Source organism: Coregonus lavaretus, assembly GCF_964263955.1.
Source record: "Coregonus lavaretus genome assembly, chromosome: 8".
Classification (NCBI taxonomy): domain Eukaryota; kingdom Metazoa; phylum Chordata; class Actinopteri; order Salmoniformes; family Salmonidae; genus Coregonus; species Coregonus lavaretus.
In genome coordinates, this window is record NC_139995.1 from 25,837,808 (window position 1) to 25,860,117 (window position 22,310).

Sequence of the window (22,310 nt, forward strand, 5' to 3'; positions counted from 1 at the left end):
GTCTTGAGTCTCTTCTGAAATGTACAAATGGTTACAAACTGTACCACAGTTAGATATGTCCTGTAACTTCTATATGATCGTCACTTTTTGCACTAATCCAGCCTGTTACATTGTTATGCATGTATGCATTAAATTCACAATGATTATGCAAGGCAAAATAAACAGCAGTCTCTTGAATTATGTACATTACAAGGGAGAACCCCTAGTATATTAGTAGCTAATGCAGCTTTGTAACTAGGATCCCTTTCTCCAGAGGCGGGAGATGGCAGTCTTTATGGGTTGAGGCATAGTGCAGCTATACTTCCTTAAAGTCACTCTTATTCTTACAAGTTCCAAATCAAGGCTCTGCCATGAAACTATAAAAACAAACACATGTTCTAAAATGTACCAGAGAATTGGCTGCTGTATGAGCACCCACTTATCATCTCTTTAATTCTAGGATGGGAGCCTTATGCCTTCGTAGTTCTATTTTCCTTCTATTTGTATGTATTTAAAGCACAAAGCTCCAGCAGAGGTCAGTCCCGATGCACAATGAATAGGCCAATGATGAACGCAGGAGGAAAATATCCAGAATGAAAGTGCAGAGCCAGGCCTAAAGGGAATCAATAGACACATATGAGTCTCATTACAGCAGCCCCAGAGCATTGGCAACTCCACCGGCTCATCATCATGTGAACTTTGACTTTCTCCAGCTCTCCCTGTAGCCAAGACTTTCCCCTTCAGACAGGGCAGTTCCAGTCATCCTATAAGATCACCATGGTCGTGTTCCTCTGCCCAGCCATTGCTGACAAATGGCAGATCTTAAAACCCCTGGATAGGTATTTTACGTATCAGCTGAACACATCATATGTTAAACGCCCGATGGCACAGTCGATGACGTGGCCCCCAACCATTAGCTGATGCATGCAACGTCTGAGCAGGGGAACACGACCCTTCCCTTCCACGTGTCAGGTAGCAGAGGTTGGGGCGTATGAGGTCGTTTGACTCTTACATCCTAATAGACAGTTCCTCTGCTTGACCCACCAACCTAAGTCATAAAAGCAAATAGCTACTGCATGAAGTATGTTGAAGAATCCTTGAAAGAAGTGCAATTGATACGATAGACAGATACATCAGTGTAATATTCTTAGGGTTATCCTCTGCTCCATAGATGGAGAGCTTCTTTAGGAGTTCTCTGGTGGGTTAGCCATGTCATGTAGGACAGCAGGAGGAGGGGGGGGGGGGGGGGGGGGGGGGGGCAGAGATTCTGTAATCATTGATATAGTAGTTGACATCCCTGGGCTTGGCTGACACCAGATCAGTTTTGGAGTAGCTGATCTAATCTTCAATACAGATAACATCGCTGGGCTTGCCTGACTTGAGGTCAGGGGTGGTGACGTCCCTCAGGGGGTCGCAGGACTTCTTGTCCAAGTGGCTGGATGGGGGTGGGGGGCCGTTGGACACTAGAAAGGGGGGAATGAAGGGATACCAAACAAAGGGTGCTCAGCAAAATAAATGACCCAAATGAAATATTTTAAGCTATTTATTCCCTAATATATTATTAGAAAGAGAAGCATAGCAGTAGTTCATCTTACAGTGCTCCCTCTTTTTCAGTTATCATGCATTCTGTCCTCGGCTGTTCAGGTGAAACATCTTATCTTACAGTAACAGTCGTGCAGAGACAGGCTTCTTACCACTGACGTAGGGTCCCAGGGGCATCTGACTGTAGTTGACCATGGCCTCTCCTGCAGTTCCCCGGAAGCTGCCCCCAAAACCAGTGCTGTACATCTGGGAACAGGCAAATGAGCCCTGGCTGAACGGCTGGAGGTAGAGTAAACATTTTACACATCCTGTCAATGACGGAATCAATCAAAACGACTTACTAAAACAACTCACCCCAACCAAACCTAGACAAACCTACAGTACCCTGGACGTAATCCTGCCCCAACCAACCAAACTAAACCTAATCTAATTGTACCAATCCTAACCCACCTATCACCATAACAGAGCCAATGCCTGTACAGTACCTGTTGTGGCGGAGGTTCGTTACCGCGGCTGGTGAGGCGGCTGAGGATGCTCCTCTCAGACATCTGCAGACGAGAAGACACTGGGGGGATCCGGGACAACATGTTGGGAAGCCGCGTCACATCCGCCTTCATGTCACTTAACAGCTCCTCCAGCTGGTTCAGTACTGGAACACACACACACACAGACATACAGAACAAACACATACACACACACACTGTCAATGACGAGAACGCACTAACGTATCCAATCTTATCTACAGTTGATGCAATGCTTAATTATTATTCACCCAGATCTTGAGTTTGTAGACAGTGTTTTAGTCCTGCTGCTGTGTACACACTGGGAGATGACAGACCTTTGTGCAGCACGGCGTTGGCTGGCTTGTTCCCGGCCAGAGACTCCTTGGACAGGTGCTGGTGGGACTCAGCCAGACACTCCACCTCAGCAAAGCGAGTGTTCAGGGCCATGGCCGGGTGGCTGGGGTCCTGGGTCATATTCAGGTATGCTGCCCTCCTCAACTGCTCCTCTATCACCAGAGCCTGCTCCAACAGCTAGGAGAGAGAGCGAGGGAGGGAGGGAGGGAGAGGGAGAGGGAGAGAGAGAGAGAGAGAGAGAGAGAGAGAGAGAGAGAGAGAGAGAGAGAGAGAGAGAGAGAGAGAGAGAGAGAGAGAGAGAGAGAGAGAGAGAGAGAGAGAGAGAGAGAGATGTGGAGATTGAATGTTGCCTTCAGTTGTCTCGTCCACTATTCAGATTCAAGGTGTTCACAAATGTGTTTGTATGACAACAACAAGCATCTTACCTTAAAGCGGCGAGCCAGGAACTTGTTCTTCATCTCAAGGTAGTTTCCCTTGTGCATCTCAGTCTTGAAGGGCTCATTGTGGATGGCATAGCGTGGGTCGTTCTGAATGTCCTGCCAGCGGGCATAGCCATGTCTGAGGTTCCCCCGTAAAGGAAAACAAACATGATAAAAGGGCTTCACATCACAAATAGAGAGACCTGCACACTGCGAATTCTGAACAGCTCTGTTAGATGCAGAGGAAGGATACGTTACGATGCCAGCCAGCAGCCAGTAGTCGTGGCGACGGTGCCAGATATCATACATCTTCCCAGATGACACGGCAGCCCGCTCCTCGTTCTGCCACAGGGTGTGCAGCTCTGAGATATAGTAACACATCAGATCATACATCTACACTATATATACAAAAGTATGTGGACACCCGTTCAAATTTGTGGATTTGGATATTTCAGCCACACCCATTGCTGATAGGTGTATAAAACCGAGCACACAGCCATGCAATCTCCATAGACAAGCATTGGCAGTAGAATGGCCTTACTGAAGAGCTCAGTGACTTTCAACGTGGCACCGTCATAGGATGCCACCTTTCCAACAAGTCAGTTCGTAAAATAGAGCTGCCTCGGTCAACTGTAAGTGCTGTTATTGTGAAGTGGAAACATCTAGGAGCAACATCGGCTCAGCTGCGAAGTGGTAGGCCACACAAGCTCACAGGATAAGCTTGCAGTCTTTGAAAAAGACAAATGCCTTAAAGGGTCCTACATCTTCATCAATGAGGATTTCTCTGTCAAAGAAGAAAGGAACTAATACCAGCTATGAAGGCTGAAAGAGAACGAGGTGACATAGACTACTTGAGGTATGACAAGTAATTTTTCATGGTTCGGGCTAGTTCCAGTGAAGGGAAATCTTAACGCTACAGCATACAATTACATTCTAGACAATTCTGTGCTTCCAACTTTGTGGAAACAGTTTGGGGAAGGCCCTTTCCTGTTTCAGCATGACAATATCCCTGTGCACAAAGCGAGGTCCATACAAAAATGGTTTGTCAAGATCGGTGTGGAAGAACTTGACTGGCCTTCAGAGAGCCCTGAACTCAACCCCATCTAACACCTTTGGGATGAATTGGAAAGTCGACTGCGAGCCAGGCCTAATCGCCCAACATCAGTGCCCGACCTCACTAATGCTCTTGTGGCTGAATGGAAGCAAGTCTGGAGTGCTGTACTTCCCATTGACATGCTCAAACTCCTGGACCTGGATACAGACACAACAGTGAGTTAACAATCTAACAACAGAAGACACTGGATTTCATCACCATTCTAGACTTGTTTCATTTTATTGAAGGCATGCTATCTAAAACTAGATGCTAGAGGCAGGGAACAAGCCTTCTTCAATCTAAACATAGGCTACAAGACATTTCTCAACCCAGTTAGGATGCAATGTTCCAACATCTAGTGGAAAGCCTTCCCAGAAAAGTGTAGGCTGTTATAGCAGCAAAGGGGGTGACCATATTAATGCCCATGATTTTGGAATGAGATGTTCGACGAGCAGGTGTCCACATACTTTTGGTCATGTAGTGTATGTAGTGTTCCTACACCTTAGCTGTGTCTCCTGCTCATCCCTCACCTGTGAAGCCTCCGTCGGCGATGTTGAACATGAATCTCATCTTGAAACCATTCTTCTCCAGTAATTCCTTCCTGACATCCTCTGTCTCCTCCTGTGCTTCTTTTTCTCCATTCAGCCGTCCCTCGGGCACTAGCAAGTCCTCGCTCTTGGCCTCGTCTGAAACAACTAAGGAAATGGAATGACAAGCTTAAATTTTTTAGTTCCACGTTCAGCAAAAAGTGTCACTCGAAGAGTGACAAGGTTTTAATGTTTTTCGCTGTTCCGCAAATACCTGGCTTCAGTTCCTTCTCCTCAGGTTTGGCTGGGGCAGGATCACTGTCTCCTTTATCTAAGGACTTCTCTGTCTCTCGACAGGGCTCCGCTAGGGGGTAATAGACAGACAGATGACCACATCAGAACAGAGACATGTCCCAACTGATTTTTATGAAGTGGAACAAACCAAAGCCATTACACCAACCATTTACATCTCATATGATTATAATAACCATGTAATGCACCACTCACCTTTTGGTGAGCTTTGATTGGACGACAGCTCTGTCTGTTTGGATGGAGGCTCTTTAGGATTGATGGATGGCTCTATCAGTGTGGAGGGTGTGTCTTTCATTTCACTACTCTCCTCTGAGGAGACTGGTTTGTACTCTGTGCTGCCCTTCGCTGTCTCATCACTGTCAGGAACGATGTCCGTCTTCTCTACCTGGGAAAACGACTCTGTACTAACATGAGTCTGGAGAGACAACCATCACAGATGGAGAGGGAGACAGTTTACTTTAAAGGTGCCAGTTAGAAGGTGGCATATGTTTTTGTATTATAAGAATAATTAAATTAGATGTATGGGGAGACGTATGAAGACAGTAAAGGATAGAGGGATGAGAAGGATAAGAGAAAGGGGAATAAAGGGACATTTCAGAAGAAGCGTGAACTCTGACCTCCAGTTCTGGTAGCTTCTTGCACTCTTGTTCTGTGGGCTCCTTGTCTTCAGCAGGCCCTGAGATCGAGTCCGTCTTTTCTGTAAAAACAGCAAAACAATCACCAACAGTGTCTCTCATTTCCTGTCTAATGAATCTAATGAACTAAGATGAGTTCTGAAACACACACACATACCACACACACTGGACAGGGTGAGGATGTGACTCTGACCTGGTGGGACAGGAGTTCCAGGAGGCTGGGGTGTGGCTGCAGGGCTGGCAGGGACAGGGGTGTTGGGGTCAGAGGACAGACTCTCAGTCAGTTTCTTCAGCTCCAGTCCAATAGGGATCAGGTCTGGAGTGCTGTACTTCCCATTGACATGCTCAAACTCCTGGACCTGGATACAGACACAACAGTGAGTTAACAATCTAACAACAGAAGACACTGGATTTCTCCACCATTCTAGACTTGTTTCATTTTATTGAAGGCATGCTATCTAAAACCAGATGCTAGAGGCAGAGAACCAGCCTTACTCAATCTAAACATAGGCTACAAGACATTTATCAACCCAATTAGGAGGCTAACTTACTGCTGTTGGGTTTTATTAATGTAACTATGGAGTCATTGGATGACTGGTTGATGTGTACCTTTTTCCTGACCAGAGACATAACCCCGATCCTGGTGAGGACATGCTGGCGGGACAGCCCTTCTCGTGGAACCCCGTCTGCAAAGGTCTCCGCCCCGTCTGCCCCCGGCTCACAAAGATGTCTCATGAACAGAGACACGTAGGCCCTAGAGAGACAGGGTCACATTCATACAGCCAATCAATTTCCGATCCCAGTAACAAAGATACTTGAACTGACATTGTCTTGCATTTCGTATATAAGAGTGAACAGTAGAGACTGTTGAGATGCAGCTGAGTACAGGAGGAGCTTTAAATACCTGAACTCTTTCTCACTCTTCCCTCTCAGGTCTCTGACCAGCCAGTGAGAGTTGAAGGCGTCCTGAGGAGGCATTCCCCAGCGCATGATGGCATTGAGGAAGGCCTTCCGCTGACGGGCGTTGAACCCCAGCACCTGGCACAGGGCATTACACCCATTAGTCAAATCAATGTGCATACACATGTTGTCTACTACAATAAAACCAGAGTGCTTTCTTCCTTACCTCGATGTTGCCCCCTACGCGTGCCAGCAGGGGTGGCAGAGGTTTGTCCCTGTCACTCTTCAGCTGCCTGCGAGAATGCCTGCGCCCACCTACAGAGAAACACCCCCCCACCATCAGCCAGGTGCCTCAGCAACATCTTACCAATGATAGGTTCCAGGCCCATCTACACAGGGCAGAGCAGGCACTGAGAGAGTTAGCTATCTATAACGTAGTGATTACGCAGGTCTCATTGACACCCACCTTCCGGCCTCTCCTCGAAATCTTCGTCCTCGTCCTCGGACCCCACGGAGTACTCGGAATGATTGTCTGAAAGATCATCCTGCCACTCTGAGCCACAGATCAGATCAGAGAGAAACAGCACAGTGCATTCACTTCTGCAGGGGCCTACAGGGGGGTGGGCCCTAGCACTGCAGACCGCTACAGTGGGCATGCACACTGACACTACTCCACTACACCACTGGGGGGCAGGCATTCTTTACACATACTACTACTGACTTGCAGCAGAGTCTCTGTCTGTTCTGTCCTCCCAGCCACTACACTGGTGGACTGTGCACTTCATCAACACTTCATGTCTCTGAGTGTGCTTTTGCTTTAGATGGGTTAAAATGTTTCCCCTTCAGTCTCAAATGCCTATTGTTGAACTATGGGGGGGTAGTGTTATGAGAGGAACTCTACACAACTTACATACTGTAAAGCTATAAGCAATATAAAGCAATCAAGCTTCTAAATGTGCCGCTATTTTCAAGCATGCTGCTATAGTTATAGACACACAACCAAAGAGAGGGATAGTGTCCCACTCGTGTTACCAGAGGTGTATCTAGAGCAGTGGGCTTCAAAGTTGGGGTCGCGGGGGAACTGCAGTGGGGTCGCCAAATAAATACATGGAAATGTACAGAGGACAGATTATTGTATGGGATCAATATACAAACGTTTTTGAGAAAGATCATTTGAAAAATACAATTTTATTAAGTAAATTCATTTATTGGTTTCTTTTCAAGATGAAAATGCGATGAATTAAAGGTTATTTGTTGATGTAAAAATATACATTTACCGATTTTAAGGTAGTGTCATTAGATCTTGGGAAGAAAATGGGGTACCCAGAAAATCTGGAGAAAAAAAATGGGGTCCCCACTGAAAAAGTTTGAATACCACTGTTCTAGAGTGATGCTAACTTCACTCAAATGTTTTCTAAAAGGAGGGGGACCAATAAGCATAGCATTACTGTTACAGTAAAGGGATTCTTCAGGATTTTGGCAATGCAGCCCTTTATATACTTCCCCAGAGTCAGATGAACTCATGGATACCATTTTTATACTCTGCATCCAGTATGAAGGAAGTTAGAGGCAGTTTCACAACCCATGCTAGCAGTTACCATAGACGTCCAGTCATTGAGCTAACGCTAGTTAGCAATTGCGCTAACGCTAGAGACGGTATCCACGAGTTCATCTGACTCTGGGGAAGTAGATAAAGGACTTCATTGCCAAAATCCTAAAGTATCCCTTTAAAGCAGAAGAGAAAAGCAGGCCAGAGTGTACAGTACAGTATGAGGCAAACCTTGGTCCTCCTGAGACGTGTCGTTGTAGTTGACCTGCTTGCGGATGCGTTTGCCTTTGCCCAGGTTGCGTGCCAGGTCCTCCTGTTGCTGCTCATAATGGTGCCTCAGCAGCTTCTCCCAGTAGTCTGGATCCACATTCTCCTCCTGCTTAATGATCTCCCGCTGGGGCTCCTCCTGAAACACACATGCGCACACAGTGAGAATACTGAACAAGGATACTCCTTGGTAAACAAAATGGTTAGCTACTACTGAATAAACACTGGTAAACAATGAGAATACAATGAAGAGAGAATACTGAATAGACACACATACACACTGTGGGAATACATAATAGAGCCACTTCCAGACATAACAACGCCCATGCTGATTGAGTGTGTGAGTGTGTGTCCTCACCTCTGCGTCCTCGTCTTTGACCACGTACTGGGCCACCTTGAAGGAGCTGAGGTATTCGTTCATGTTCTGGATCTCAGTGTCCTCTGTAGCATTCTGGCTACGGTCCAGCAGCTTGGAGATGGCATTGTCATCATAGTGGATTACACTACCTTCATCTCCATCCTTTATGTCCCCTGGAGTAAACACAAGTATCAGAATATATCAGAGAGATACAGGCTGGTTTACTTAATATCTAGTTCAAATCTATAGACAATATTAGAAGAATGCAAATTGGTTTAATGTTTAGTTCAAAACTACTATATGTTCCTAGCAAAACAGGTCTGCCTTTTTCATACAGAAATGCTAAACCCTTGGGGTGAATTGTATATTGATCCCATACAATAATCTGTACTCTGTACATTTCCATGTATTTATTTGGCGACCCCACTGCAGTTCCCCCGCGACCCCAACTTTGAAGCCCACTGCTCTAGATACACCTCTGGTAACACGAGTGGGACACTATCCCTCTCTTTGGTTGTGTGTCTATAACTATAGCAGCATGCTTGAAAATAGCGGCACATTTAGAAGCTTGATTGCTTTATATTGTGACACAGTGTAGTCAGTGGGCGTACCGTTATTCTTACAGAGTTTTTGATGGGAACCCATGGCCCGAGCGGCTGCCTCCATCTCGTCCTTGAAGAGCTCCTCGGTGCCGAACTTGAGGATGTCGTCCAGCTCCTGTTTGGACATAGAGCCGGTCTTGGAGCCCAGGCCGGGCCTCACCACCAGGTGGGTCAGCATCATCTTCCTCTTGGCCACCTGGGTGATGCGCTCCTCTACGCTAGCTCGTGTCACGAAGCGATAGATCATCACCTTCTTATTCTGACCTATACGGTGGGCCCTGCTGAATGCCTGCAGCAGAGAGATGGAGGGAGGGTGCGAGGGAGAGAGAGAAAGAGAAAGCGGCAGAGAGAGGTACAGAGGAAGAAACAAAGAAACATAACAGAGAGTCAAGGAGGAAGACAAATGGAACAAGATAACACTGTGAGGGTTATAAACCATTCAGAAGACAGTATACTGTATGCACAGTATGCCTGTGTTACTCGATACCATGTCCCACAGTACCTGGATATCGTTGTGAGGGTTCCAGTCTGAGTCATAGATGATGACGGTGTCTGCCGTGGCCAGGTTGATGCCCAAGCCTCCAGCTCGGGTGGAGAGCAGGAAGCAGAACTGCTGAGCGCCCGGTGCTGCAGTAGGAATCAAGGCACACAGTCAATGAGTGAGTGTGTACGCGAGTGTGAGTGCTGTCTGTGCTGCTCCCTGCGGAGAAAGACAGAACAGCAGCGTAACTTACCGTTAAAGCGGTCGATAGCCTCCTGTCGTAGCCCCCCTGTGATGCCTCCATCGATGCGTTCATATTTGTAGCCCTCGTATTCCAGAAAGTCCTCAAGCAGATCCAGCATCTTAGTCATCTGGGAGAAGATGAGAACTCTGTGTCCTTCATCTTTTAGTTTCTTTAGCATCTTCTGGAGCAGGGTGAGTTTGCCTGAGGACTTCACCAGCTGGTTCCCATCGTAAGAGCCATTGGGTAACACTGGTGCCTCCTGCATATACACAATGAGCAAATAACCCAATGAGAGACTACAGCCCCTCACACACAGACAGTCCACTCTCACTGATAAAACAAACATACCTGCATGTTGGCAACCTATAAACTTCTACAATACACACCAGTGAAGGCTGCTGAGGGGAGGACGGCTCATTATAATGTCTGGAATGGAGTGAATGGAATGGTGTCAACCACATGGAAACCACATCGTTGATGTGTTTGATACCATTCTATTGACTCCATTCAAGACATTTTTATGAGCCGTCCTCCCCTCAGCAGCCTCCACTGATACACACATAGAAACACAGAAGTCCTCCTAAACATCAGTTCCACATCTTAACCCGTAGCATGGTCTCCCCCCTCTGCCCTCTCTCCTCCCCTCCCTCCCTCTACCCTCTCCCCTCCCCCTCTCCCATCTCTCCTCCCTCCCTCACCATGGCTGCCACGGGGAACAGGTAGGGGTGGTTGCAGCACTTCTTCAGATCCATCATGATGTTGAGCAGGGACACCTGGTTGCCCCCGCCCTTGGAGTTGAGCGCCTCAAAGTTCCGTGTCAGGATGAACTTGTAGTACTTCCTGTGGATCAGAGGTCAAACATGAGAGGCAGGATTAGGCCTGGGGGAACCACTCAGAAGGGGTTTATACAACAATGGGAGGTCCAATAGAAAAGTAATAGAAGAGGACTAACTAACTTCTGCATGGGGCTGAGCTCCACTCGTACAATGAGCTCTGTTTTGGAAGGCATGTTCTTGAAGACGTCAGCCTTCAGTCTCCTGAGCATGTGTGGGCCCAGCAGGTCATGCAGCTTCTTGATCTGGTCCTCCTTGGAGATGTCTGCAAACTCCTCTAGGAAGCCCTCCAGGTTACTGCACACAGAGCGAGCACAGACACAGCAAAACAGTTTATAGACACCATTTAAAGACGGCACACTCCCCATTTGTTCCAGTCGATGTTATGCATCTACCATGGCTTTAGGCTGTACTGTAAGCCTTAGCCAGCAGGGATTTGAAAGGAGGACCCTGTGGTAACCATTGCATTTCCCTAAGCATTAGGTCTTTACTCTCTGCTACTGCAGCAGGTAACAGGCCCCATAGGCAGGCTGCCAGGCTAATGGAGGGCCACAGGAGGAGGCACAGTACAGCTCTTACTTGAATCTCTCTGGGGTGAGGAAGTTGAGCAGGTGAAACAGCTCCTCCAGGTTGTTCTGCAGAGGAGTGCCAGTCAGTAGCAGCTTATAGTAGATCTTATACCCGTTGAGGATTCTGAAAAACTGAGGTACAGTGACAGCGACATTAGAGGCTCAACCAAGCCACAAATATAATTGAGTCATAATGTTGATGATGTTGAAAGGGAGGAGATAGATAAGATATTGATCATAGGTTGTACAGAAATCCAAATTTGGATCTTAAGAAATAAAGACCAATTATATCCATTTGTAGAATGATTTGGTTTAATTTGAGGTGTTGGGTTACCTTTGACTGGTTGTTCTTCAGTCTGTGGGCCTCATCCACCACTAGACAGGCCCAGTTAATGGAGCCCAGAATGGTCTGATCGATGGTGATTAGCTCATATGACGTCAGCAACACATGGAACTTGATGGCAGTGTCTTTCTGTCAAGACCAAAACAGAGAGTCTAGATATGACCACCACTCTCCTTTGGCCTGTAAATTACATGCTTGTCGATGTTTACTGCGATTCAATACATTGTAAGTGTAGTTTATGCGGATACCTTCATACGGAAGACCTTGCGGCCTGTTTTGACTGCACTGTCCTCAAAGGTGAACTCGTTCTCCCTGATGACCGCCCGGCTTTCTTTGTCCCCAGTGTAGGTCACCACGTAGAAGTCTGGGGCCCACATCTCAAATTCCCTCTCCCAGTTGATGATGGTGGACAGGGGGGCACTGACCAGGTATGGCCCTTTGGAGTGACCCTGAGAGAGGAGGACATGTTTCAGCCTTACCCTTTTAAAGTCATGACTAAGGACACTATTTGACAATATACGCAACAGTCCTGATTCTATTGTGTTGTATTGTATTTACTTAATAATGTCATAGAACATGAATACTAAACAAATAGACCCCTATCCTGTATGAGCCAGTTCTCCTCACCCACCTCCTTGTAGAGTGAGTAGAGGAACACGATGGTCTGGACAGTCTTGCCCAGGCCCATCTCGTCTGCCAGGATAGTGTCTGTGCCCTGTGCCCATGAGAACCGCAGCCAGTTCAACCCCTCCAGCTGGTACGGGTGCAGGGTTCCCCCAGTGGCATTGATGTACCAGGGTTGATGTTCAAACTTGATGGTAGGCTAGTGACAGAGAAAGAACAGCCAGAGGTGTGTCAGTTTATTGTTAAGCCAATAGTACAGTATGTTTTAGTCCCTAGTAATGATTCCCACTCACATCTATAATTGGAGCGTTAGGAGGGATTTCTCTCTCCCTCCTCTTCTCCTCCTCTTTGCCCTTCTTTCCCTTTCTCACCACTAAAGGGCGCTGGTCGTCACCAATCATCTGCTCCCTGTCAAATCACAGGAGACGTCATGAAATATGAAATCATGTGAAATGTATTTGTGTGTATGTGCATGTGCATGCGTGTGAGAGAGAGAGAGAGAGAGATAGAGAACGTGTGAGTTCAGAACTGACCTGTGGTCCCAATAGGAGTGTTTGGCGTTGTGATATTCAGGGACGTCAAAGTCATCCACCTCCCAGGTGCACTGGTCATAGGGCAGGTCTCTCCACTTTATCAGGTAGTGCACATCCCCATCCTTATCATAACTGTAGGGAACGCAAGCAACAATGACAATCACAACTCTGTGAGCTTTTGGATTGAACTTCAGAATACAAAGGGAAAGGTTGCAATTACACATTTCAAACCTGGGACATAAATGTAAGGTTGAGACTCCTGTCTCTAGTTTACTCCATTATATATCAAGTGCTGAGCGTGAGTCCGGGTGAGAGAATATCCCTCCAGGGAGAGGAAGGTGTGTGTGTCTGTGGTGGGCACCTGTGGTTGAGGATCCTGTGGATGACCATCCACTCTGGCTTGATGCCGTAGCGGTAGAATCTCTCCTCCATGGCAGCGTACTGCGGATCTTTACTCTTCCTCTTCTCATTGTTCAGCTCCTCCTCCCCAGAGCCGTAGTCGTACGGAGGGGGCTCATCCATGTCGTTCTTACGCTGATAGTTACGGTACATCACCGCATGGTACAGCTCCAACTGCACACACCACAGAAAAGACCATGGCTTTACCAACAATGCTGCAGAATTTTTTTGTCATATTTGTGACAATGTGCTGTAGCAAATGTGGCGTCTTGTAACTTCTGCAAACTTGATTTTTAAAGTGAGAGGAAGCCACTATATTTGACCATGGCTGACTTTCAAACACTGTGATAACTCTGACAAACCCCTCTGCAGCAGTCAGACAAACAGACAAATGTGTGTCTCACCTGCAGTTCGCTGACCCAGGAGCAGTGCCAATAGGAGAGACCAGCCCACTTGACAAACAGCTCCCTCTCCGGGTGGCCCTTCAGGGGGGGCTTGACCAGCAGGTCCACAGTCTCTCCATCAGGGCCAGGGGGAACCTCAGCTGGTAAGGGGGGGTCCCCCCAAGTCCAGTGGAGAATCCTCTGTACCTTCCCCTTCAGAGGTGGGCACTAGAGGGGGAAAGAGAGTTGTGTGAGACAGCATGGTATTATCCTCATTAGTCTATCTCTGTTCTCTCTTGGGAGCCTGCACAGAGAGTGACACTTTCATTTTGTTTCCAGCAGTCTATTTTAATAATGGAGAGCCAAGTGCATTCTCACAAATAACATGGTTCATCAACTGGATCATCACACTGACTGGTGGGAGAACTTGTCATTCACCATGCAGCGTGGGCACAGCCACTCCCCATTGGGTATCTCAGGCAGTGGAGGGTTGAGGCAGTGGATATGGTAGGAGGAGGGGCAGGTGTCACAGCACAGCAGCTCCCCTCCGTCTTTACACACTCTACAGAACTCCAGGTGGTCGTCCTCTTCCTCAACCGCAACCTCCTCCTCCTCATCGTCATCATCTTTGGCCTCCCACTGGATGCCCTCTTTCTCCTGAATGCACAGATGAGGGACAGTGATAATGTATTTTTATTTTTTAATAATGTGATAGTGATGTACTTCTGTTGTGTTTAGTGATAGTCCAGGTTAAGGTGTACTACTCACACAGTGGGGGCAGCTCCACTTGCCCTCGGGAGCTTTCTCCAGCTCGGGGTCCAGACACACCAGGTGGTAGGCTTTGGGACAGGTGTCACACAGGATGATCTCCCCTCCCTGCTGGCACACCTCACAGTAGTCCTGGTGGTCTGTCTCATAGCCATCCCCATCCTCTCCTGGACACAAGACAGGAAACACAGATAAAAGTCAAGTCACACACACAGCAGTAACAGTCATTAGGTTATGAGGGTTATGGAAAGGTAGGAGGATATACAGTATAAACTAGTGGAACTGGTTAGTGTAGATAACGGACATAGCATACTTTTCCTTTTTTTTCGACCCTTCCGGGCTTTCTTCTTGGAATTCCCCGAGGTATCAGAGCGCACAGAGGCACTGTGGATGCTGACATCATCAAAGTCCGACTCCTCCAGCGCAAAGTCCTCCTCACTCTGCCAACAGACACGAGTCATTCACAACCTCACAGTCAATCAGCAATGAGAGACAATAACATTCACACACAAGTTTGGCCATAAAACCATAAAATGAGTATTTAGGGATCTGTACAACTAAGACAATAAGCACATACCTCATCCATACTAGAGTGTGGGAACAACTATCTACTGTATCCTTTCAAGTCATGGTAATGTGACTGAAGGTAAGAAAGGAGACCTGTGCCGCTCCAAACCTTACCGAGGATGCTTTCTTCTTTGATTTGGTCTTCTTCCCTTTACTTTTCTTCTTCACCTCCTTTACAGTCTTTGTTTTCCGTCGAACCCCAGGCCCTATAGGACAACAAGATCAGGCACAGACCAGAGAGGTATAGAGGGTACTTTATTACTAAATTTCTATACATATTGATATACAGAATTATTGACTGACAGCCCTTACCCTTTCCCTCTTTGGTTTTGGCTTTTCTGATTGGCCCAGGCTGAGAGCTTGATAGGGTGGTGATCTCTTTGACAGAGATGGGCGAGGCCACGGTGACCGTTTCCACGGCAGCAGCCACCGCGGCAGCCACAGCAGTTGCAGAGGTGCCTTTGAAGGGGTTGTTAGCGCTGAACTCTCGCCACTTGGCCCCTAACACTGTCATCATCTTTGACATGGGGATCTTAGGGTTCTTCTTGGCAATAAGTGGCCTGAGAAAAGTCAGGGAAAGAGAAAAAACACTGTAGTCTTACCATCTTGTTATTTTCTAAGTTAATTATATACTGTAACAATCTGCACTAGAGTGACCTGTATCTTTATTCACCAGAACTAGTGGTGACCCATCTGTGTGACATCCCCTCTGTGTTCTGTGCGTACCTTGTTTGTGATTTGTCAGCCAATGTCTTGGTGTTCGGCACATTGGTCTCTCTGAGATACTGGACCAATGCATTCAGTCTCTGAGCCTCCAGGCTGTCACACACAGCCACAACATCTATCTCTCTCGCTCTCTCTCTCTAACAAACGGTCCAGTGTTCACCACACTGCTCCAGTATCTCTATACAGTTTTTATTTGGATAGATTCAAGCAACAACTAAACAACACAGCCATGACAGCCATCCATAGACAAGACAAGCAGTAAATGATGATCCTACATGTACAGTACCTGAGGAACTGGCTGAAGGCCTTGTAGTTGGTGAGGGTTGTATAGTCCTCCTCTGTGAAGCCATACTGCACATCCTCCAGACCCCACTCCTGCATCAGCTGGCTGGACGACTTGGGCTCCTGGGGCACAACAACACTGAAGTAAGAGTTCAGTCTATGACTCCACAAAGGCTCCAAACAATACAAATACAGATCAAACTAGACAGAGATGTTTTAACAGAGGCACTCTTACTGTACCTTACTATTTTCATCATCTTCGTCATCATCATCTTCGTCATCCTCCTCCTCTTCTCTCTTTTTCCGTTTGGGTTTCTTCTCTTTCTTCTCCTTAGGTTTCTTCTTCTTCTTTGTGGTTAGGGCATAGGTGCTGCTCTCGCTCTCTGAGCCAATCTCTGGACCCTGCAGTGGACGGTCATCCTCCCGCTCTGAGGCCTGATCCTTCAAGTCACTGCCACCACCTCCTACTCCTCCACCTCCTCCTCCCTGACACACACACACACAGATACAACATTGTTTATCATCTCAACACTCTCATTACTTTCACTTACAATCTCACCCCCTCTGTCTGTCAATCATTCAGGAGACATTTGATGCACAGACAATGAGTCAGAAAATATCACTAACATACAGTCTGTACTTCAAGAGGAAAGATAGTCCCCCATACCATCTGGATAATGATGACCATTTGTGACCTGTTTCAGGAAGCTAGGCGTATGTCGCACATCACTACTCACAGGAGAGGCATTTGAACGTAATCATTTAATATTTTATCTAAATGTGTTTTTTGGGGCAGAAATGCCTTCTGGAACATGTGAACTTTCATGTGCCTTAATAACACACTTATATGCCATCTGTAAATACGAATAAAATGGTTAAATTACGAGCCTAGTTAATTTAGCCACGGAAAAAGACAGGAACCTTCCCACTAGCCATGATTGGCTGAGATAATGGATAGGCTGGACATGCCGAGAGATGAGTTCGAATTGGTCTGCCATGAAGCACACATCTGTCTATAACATGAGCTGCTCAGTATGTGTAGATAATCCTTGCTACCGCGGCTTTTTTGAAAGATATAACGTTAGCCATGGAGAACTGCAAAAGTGTTGCTACTGCTCTCAACAACATTGCTGCCCTGAATTTAGCAGGCGCTATTGACAAAGATCAGTGGGAAAAAGTTGTGATGGACTACTTTCTGCACAGCGTCAGTGTGAACCAGAGTGACTTGACACAATGGGCCAAACAAGCTGTAGCTACAAACAAAATGGAAACGACACAGCTGGACGTCTTACTTAGTTAAAGTGGTTCCAGTCTGCCGTGAAGCGTTCATCCATGTATACGGGTAAGAGTCTAGCTACACTTTCTGATATTATGCGTTTCTAATTTTGTCAGAAAGTCGTTTTCATTGCAAGTTAAAGCCAGGGACTACAAAAATATAGTAATGTTACGTTACCAGCAAAAATATTGTAATTAGATTACAGATACTTTTAAAAAACTACATGATTACTTTGAGGATTACTTTTAAATTCAGAAAGGATGCTTGCGAAAAGAAAATCTTTGACACTTCTCTATGTTCTCAAACACATTCAAATCAGCATCGAAAAAAGGCGCAAGTTTAAGTTTGTTCCACCTGAGCGAGTCTGACCACAAGTCAGAGACCACTATGATGACACACCAAATGAGTTTGATGGATCGCGGGAAAAGAGCAGGAATAGGCTTTTGTAGGCTACAGTCCAAGCTATGTCTTCCAATGGTGCGACTGCTGTCGGCATCCAAAGATTATCCAACTTGAATAAACGCTTGGAGGTAAGGATGACAGCAGTTGTGTAGTCTACGGCGATACAGATATCACTTACTATTGATATCTACATAGCGCATTGATGTGAATCACACTGCTGCTCTCTTATTTAGCTATTTGCGACTTACGGATTGTGGTTGTTGTGGATGGCTGTTCACAAATCAAAATGTGTATTTGAACCCAATAATGGTTGAATTCAAGAAGTTTAAGCTGCTTATCAATCATTGTTTTTGAAACCAGTGGACAGCCAATGAAAAATGCGCTATTGCAACAGCTGCATAGTGCGGATCCCAGCCTATGGAATAAAAGTGGGGCTTTTATTGCTCAATCTAATTCATGCTGACAAAAAAAAAAATCCATAGGCCTAATGGACTAGCACACTTTTGATAGACTTAAAGGGGCAATCTGTAGTTGCTATATCCATTTTTTGACTTATAAATTATATATATATATATATATATATCCATTGATTCTTGAAGAATATAATTTTTAAATGCCTCATGAGAACCCCAAATATAAACTTGTTTTTCTCCAATGTTTGTAAACATTGTAAATGTAAACAAACACTGTATAGCCTCATAACATGGTTTAAACAATAATTTTGATATCATGGATGGCCAGTCCTTGCATCCATAGCTCTGTCTATTAATCTGAGAATGGTTACATTTCTCCAGGCCCATCCCAACAGAGGCGGGGCGTCCGTTTTGTTATTGTTTCATTTGTGGATTTGCCCTTTAAATAGCTACATATTATCAAGATATCAAAGTGTCACCAACAAAAATGTAAACAATAGGCCTATAGAAAATGCAGCACATAGCATTAATTTTTCACATGTAAATAGCACTTTTCAGTAGTGCTCAAAGCATAGCACTCCATGAGCGCAGCATTTATTTTTCAACTCGAATCAATGAGCCCAATCAGTTCTCTATGACAACAGAGTACGGCTAGCTAATAAATCTTTAGTTTTGGGGTTATGCTCAGGTAAAACAATTTGGCTAATCTATACTTCCATATATCCAAATCCTATTCTTGAAGATCAAGGGGTATAACATTTATTGAAATGACTGGAATTCTGATAGACTTTGGTTTTTAATGTAAAGATATAATTTAAGTGTATTATTATATGTAGTAGAAAGCAATGGGTTAGAAGAAGCCTACATAACCAACCTATAAAGTAAAATTTAACCTCCATATATGGCCAGCTATGTAAACTTTAACATTGATTTATCCTGCAATAGATGTCGTTCAATTGGTAACATACATTTGTGTCTTCTTCTAATGCCTCTTACGGGGAAAGTAATCTAAAAGTAACTGAATGTAATCAGATTACATTACTGAGTTTGGGTAATCCAAAAGTTACGTTACTGATTACAATTGTGGACAGGTAACTAGTAACTGTAACGGATTACATTTAGAAAGCAACCTACCCAACCCTGGTTAAAGCGTGCTGTTAGCTAGCTAGCGAACGTTCGCTTGCTGGCTCGCTAGCTAACGTTACATGTATGATCTCTGTAGTAATATTATTTATATCTCAGAAAGCTATTTGCATTGCTATTTATAGCCTAATTTTGCTAGCTACAGTAGCTAACATTGAATCTAGTTGGTCAGCTTTAGCTACCTGCAGATTCATACAACAGCATCTCATGCATGGTGGCTAGCCATGACAATCTGTTTGTACTGTATGGGTTGGGATTATGGTTCATTGTTTAGCTAGCTAGCTACATGTCAAAACAAAAGACTCCACTTCGCCAGATGACTACATGATCCATCAAGTTAGCCAGGTGTGTCTGGGGGAGATTATGGCCATCTATTGTATTTCATGAACAAGCGTACATGTCTAGACAATAGTGACCCATCCACTTAGCTAGATGTGGCTGGGGGGTAGTTATAGCATTTCGTTCACATGACCTATCAATTTACACAAGTGTGTCTGGGTAAGCATCATCTAATAATTATACAAACGTATATGTTTTTATCTGGACACTTTCTATTTTTGATATTGCTACTATGCAAATATGCAAGTAACCATTTCACAGTACCGTTTACACCTTCTGTATCCTGTGCATGTGACAAATAAACTTAGATTTTATTTGATATAGTGTGTGTTTACCAGAGATGGTAAAGTGAAGAACAACATGACCTGCACCAAAGTTAGATTAGGATATAGGCCAAGAACTAGATCAATTGTATTTTTACCTGGAGTTTTTCCTTATTTTAGGCTACTACTTTCCACTGTAGTCTTGAAATCTTTGGTTGTTTACTACACTACCTTACTTAGTATGTTTAGCAAATGTCCTCATTTGTAAATCCTTGAAGAGATGGGTGGGGCTAAGGCTTAAGAGAGTGTGAACGATGCTGAAAAAGAAGAGCTCTCCAGTAGGTGTACCAAAACATTCAAGGGCCATTTTCTCAAAAGTGGGGTTACAAGTTTATCAACTTTCAAAGCAGAATTACTTTCCCATTGTTCCTCAACTGCAGTGTATGTTATACCATTTTGTAGCTGAGTCTCTACTTTTATCCAATGTAAGAAACACCATTTCAAATGTTGATACATAAGACCGAATCGAGGTGGTCGGTCACATTTCATCAATTGAGTTAATATCTAGCATCCAGCTTGTTGAGAGCTCCATAGAAGGCATGATCAGAGGCTCGTTCACCTCTAAACATGCTACTTACACAGAGAACTGCAACAACACAGCAACATACACCGTGAGCAGCCCAGCCAATCACATCTCGCCCTCCCAGCCACAAGGGCAGGTATTGTCTCCTTCTATTGTCTCCATGGCCTTGCTATGGCAACATCTGGAAGGCTACGCAGTTGAACGTTTTTGATAAAGTGTATGAGTGAGCACTGGCATTGGGTTGTATGCATGAGTGTTTGTGTGTATGTGTGTGTGTATGAACGTGCTGTCTGCAGCTTGTTGCCTGTTGCACAGTAGGCCTGTGTGGATCCATGGAGAGACTCACAGGCGTCTCGCTCTGTGGCGCAGAGGAAAGGCTCACGTTGCCGCAGCGCCCGCCAACCCCACCGCCAGCCCGTCTGTGTTGCCATGGCGACCAACCCGTGCAGAGTCTGGAGGTCTCTCTCTCGCTCCCTCTCTCTCTCTTCCTCTCTCTCACCCTCACTCTATAGCAGCAGCAGCCAATGAAACAGTGCCATCCAATCAGACACGTTTGCATAACGAGCTTGTTATGCAGAGGCCTGTGGTTGCAGAGCCTGTGTTCCAGCGCCCGTCTAGACAAATCTCATTTATTCATACGGAGAAGGAGAGAGAATGAGTTTGGAGGGAGGTCCAAATGAAAAAGGGTGGGGGGTGGTGGAAGTAGTTGAAGCAGGGAAGCAGAACCACTGTTAATCTAGAGAGAGAGAGAGAGTAACTGCAGAAAAGTGTCTTAACCCAACCACTGACTGCACACTGCACAGGGTTCAATGTTACACAAACACATCACAGGATACATAAGACCAGCATGGAAAGAAAGAGGAGGACTCTCCTGGGAGATCATGAAAAATAAAGAAAGTCCTAAAGCATAATCAAATTGTTTATTCCTATATATAATGCCTTCCCTTTGGTATCAACTTCATTTCTGTTCAACATCTACTTTCAGTACTAAATTAAATTAGTACATACTAATTTTACAATGTGCAGCCATTATTTCAGAAATGAATGTCTGATTGAATACGCAAACTTCACATCCTACCGATACCATAAACACCCAAAGCCGTTCAATTGTATAGTGCAACGGGGGGGACGACACTGCTGACTATCAACACACACAGTCCCCCTAAAGGGATTTCTCTCCTTAAAACTGATCTAGCCAGTCATCAGTCCTAACAGCTCTCCTGTGGTGTGCTTCGGCCTGCTAGAGGGAGTCTGAGCACTGCTGGCTTTCTCAGCTCTGAGACTGACCTAGGAGAAAGAGACCCACTGCCAGGGTTGTAACCTCCATTGATCCGTGTCTGACACTAGACTTTGGGGAGAGATTGTAAGTGAATAACAGCTAGTAGTGGTTTCCCTTAACAGGGAGTTCTGCCTGATGAACACATACAGTGTACTGTCTAGCAGAGCTTGTGAAATGAGCATGGAAAGAGAGTGGTGTGGAGAGAAAGAGAGAGTGTGTGAGAGAGAGGAAAGAGAGAGGGAGACCCCTCATTAGCACGGCGTGGTCCAGTGTTCAGTGTTTATCGTGGCCAGCCAAAGGGCCGGTGACAGGCTGGCCACCAGACACTGCTCACAGTGCCGCTGGCAGCCCTGGACAGGGACATCCCTGCTCTGTCACCGCCACAGTTCAGAACACTGATCAACCGCGAACCCAGGCAGGGGATACACAGATGTGAAATAGGCACCGCAAAGCCAACACAAACTGTATTAAGGGCAATGCCCTCAAATGGCAGAGGGGTGTGTTACACCAAACACTTTCCTCTGGCTCACTGTCACTGTGTTACACCAAACATTTTCCCCTGACTTCACTATGATGTCTTTCAAGGCACATTTGTGGTTAACCTCAATTAGCCAAGAACCTAAGGAGCAGTTGTGGAAACAAATAAAATGCAGGAGTAGTTTGTTGTCTATTTTGATATATGATGGTGGTGTGGTCTGTGGAGAGCCTCAGCTCAGTGCTGCTGTTTAAAGCCTGTTGTCTGAATGCCAGGAACTAATGCCTGGGAGAGTTCAGCTGTCAGAACAGCTCTGTCACAATGCTGTTGCTGGAACCTACTGGC

The 22,310-nt window shown here is 45.6% G+C and overlaps 1 protein-coding gene across 1 annotated transcript in view; it reads right to left on the reverse strand.

The window, feature by feature from the left end:
• Positions 1–1,317: 1,317 nt before the first annotated feature.
• LOC311134204 (chromodomain-helicase-DNA-binding protein 5-like) overlaps positions 1,318–22,310 on the reverse strand; it is a gene marked incomplete at both ends in the record, with an annotated part of 29,643 nt that continues 8,650 nt past the window's right edge. The window contains 37 exons of the mRNA XM_084167814.1: positions 1,318–1,442; positions 1,674–1,800; positions 2,007–2,170; positions 2,294–2,555; positions 2,804–2,936; positions 3,051–3,159; positions 4,421–4,585; positions 4,692–4,781; positions 4,925–5,144; positions 5,347–5,426; positions 5,558–5,723; positions 5,974–6,118; positions 6,269–6,402; positions 6,491–6,579; positions 6,731–6,817; positions 8,045–8,219; positions 8,439–8,611; positions 9,050–9,329; positions 9,543–9,667; positions 9,775–10,024; positions 10,464–10,605; positions 10,722–10,895; positions 11,178–11,299; positions 11,502–11,639; positions 11,759–11,959; positions 12,142–12,333; positions 12,428–12,542; positions 12,668–12,799; positions 13,029–13,240; positions 13,471–13,677; positions 13,888–14,106; positions 14,218–14,384; positions 14,531–14,657; positions 14,899–14,990; positions 15,097–15,344; positions 15,797–15,915; positions 16,033–16,278. Of these exons, the coding sequence (XP_084023940.1) occupies positions 1,318–1,442; positions 1,674–1,800; positions 2,007–2,170; positions 2,294–2,555; positions 2,804–2,936; positions 3,051–3,159; positions 4,421–4,585; positions 4,692–4,781; positions 4,925–5,144; positions 5,347–5,426; positions 5,558–5,723; positions 5,974–6,118; positions 6,269–6,402; positions 6,491–6,579; positions 6,731–6,817; positions 8,045–8,219; positions 8,439–8,611; positions 9,050–9,329; positions 9,543–9,667; positions 9,775–10,024; positions 10,464–10,605; positions 10,722–10,895; positions 11,178–11,299; positions 11,502–11,639; positions 11,759–11,959; positions 12,142–12,333; positions 12,428–12,542; positions 12,668–12,799; positions 13,029–13,240; positions 13,471–13,677; positions 13,888–14,106; positions 14,218–14,384; positions 14,531–14,657; positions 14,899–14,990; positions 15,097–15,344; positions 15,797–15,915; positions 16,033–16,278 (5,952 nt within the window). The remainder of the gene's footprint in view (positions 1,443–1,673; positions 1,801–2,006; positions 2,171–2,293; positions 2,556–2,803; positions 2,937–3,050; positions 3,160–4,420; positions 4,586–4,691; positions 4,782–4,924; positions 5,145–5,346; positions 5,427–5,557; positions 5,724–5,973; positions 6,119–6,268; positions 6,403–6,490; positions 6,580–6,730; positions 6,818–8,044; positions 8,220–8,438; positions 8,612–9,049; positions 9,330–9,542; positions 9,668–9,774; positions 10,025–10,463; positions 10,606–10,721; positions 10,896–11,177; positions 11,300–11,501; positions 11,640–11,758; positions 11,960–12,141; positions 12,334–12,427; positions 12,543–12,667; positions 12,800–13,028; positions 13,241–13,470; positions 13,678–13,887; positions 14,107–14,217; positions 14,385–14,530; positions 14,658–14,898; positions 14,991–15,096; positions 15,345–15,796; positions 15,916–16,032; positions 16,279–22,310) is intronic.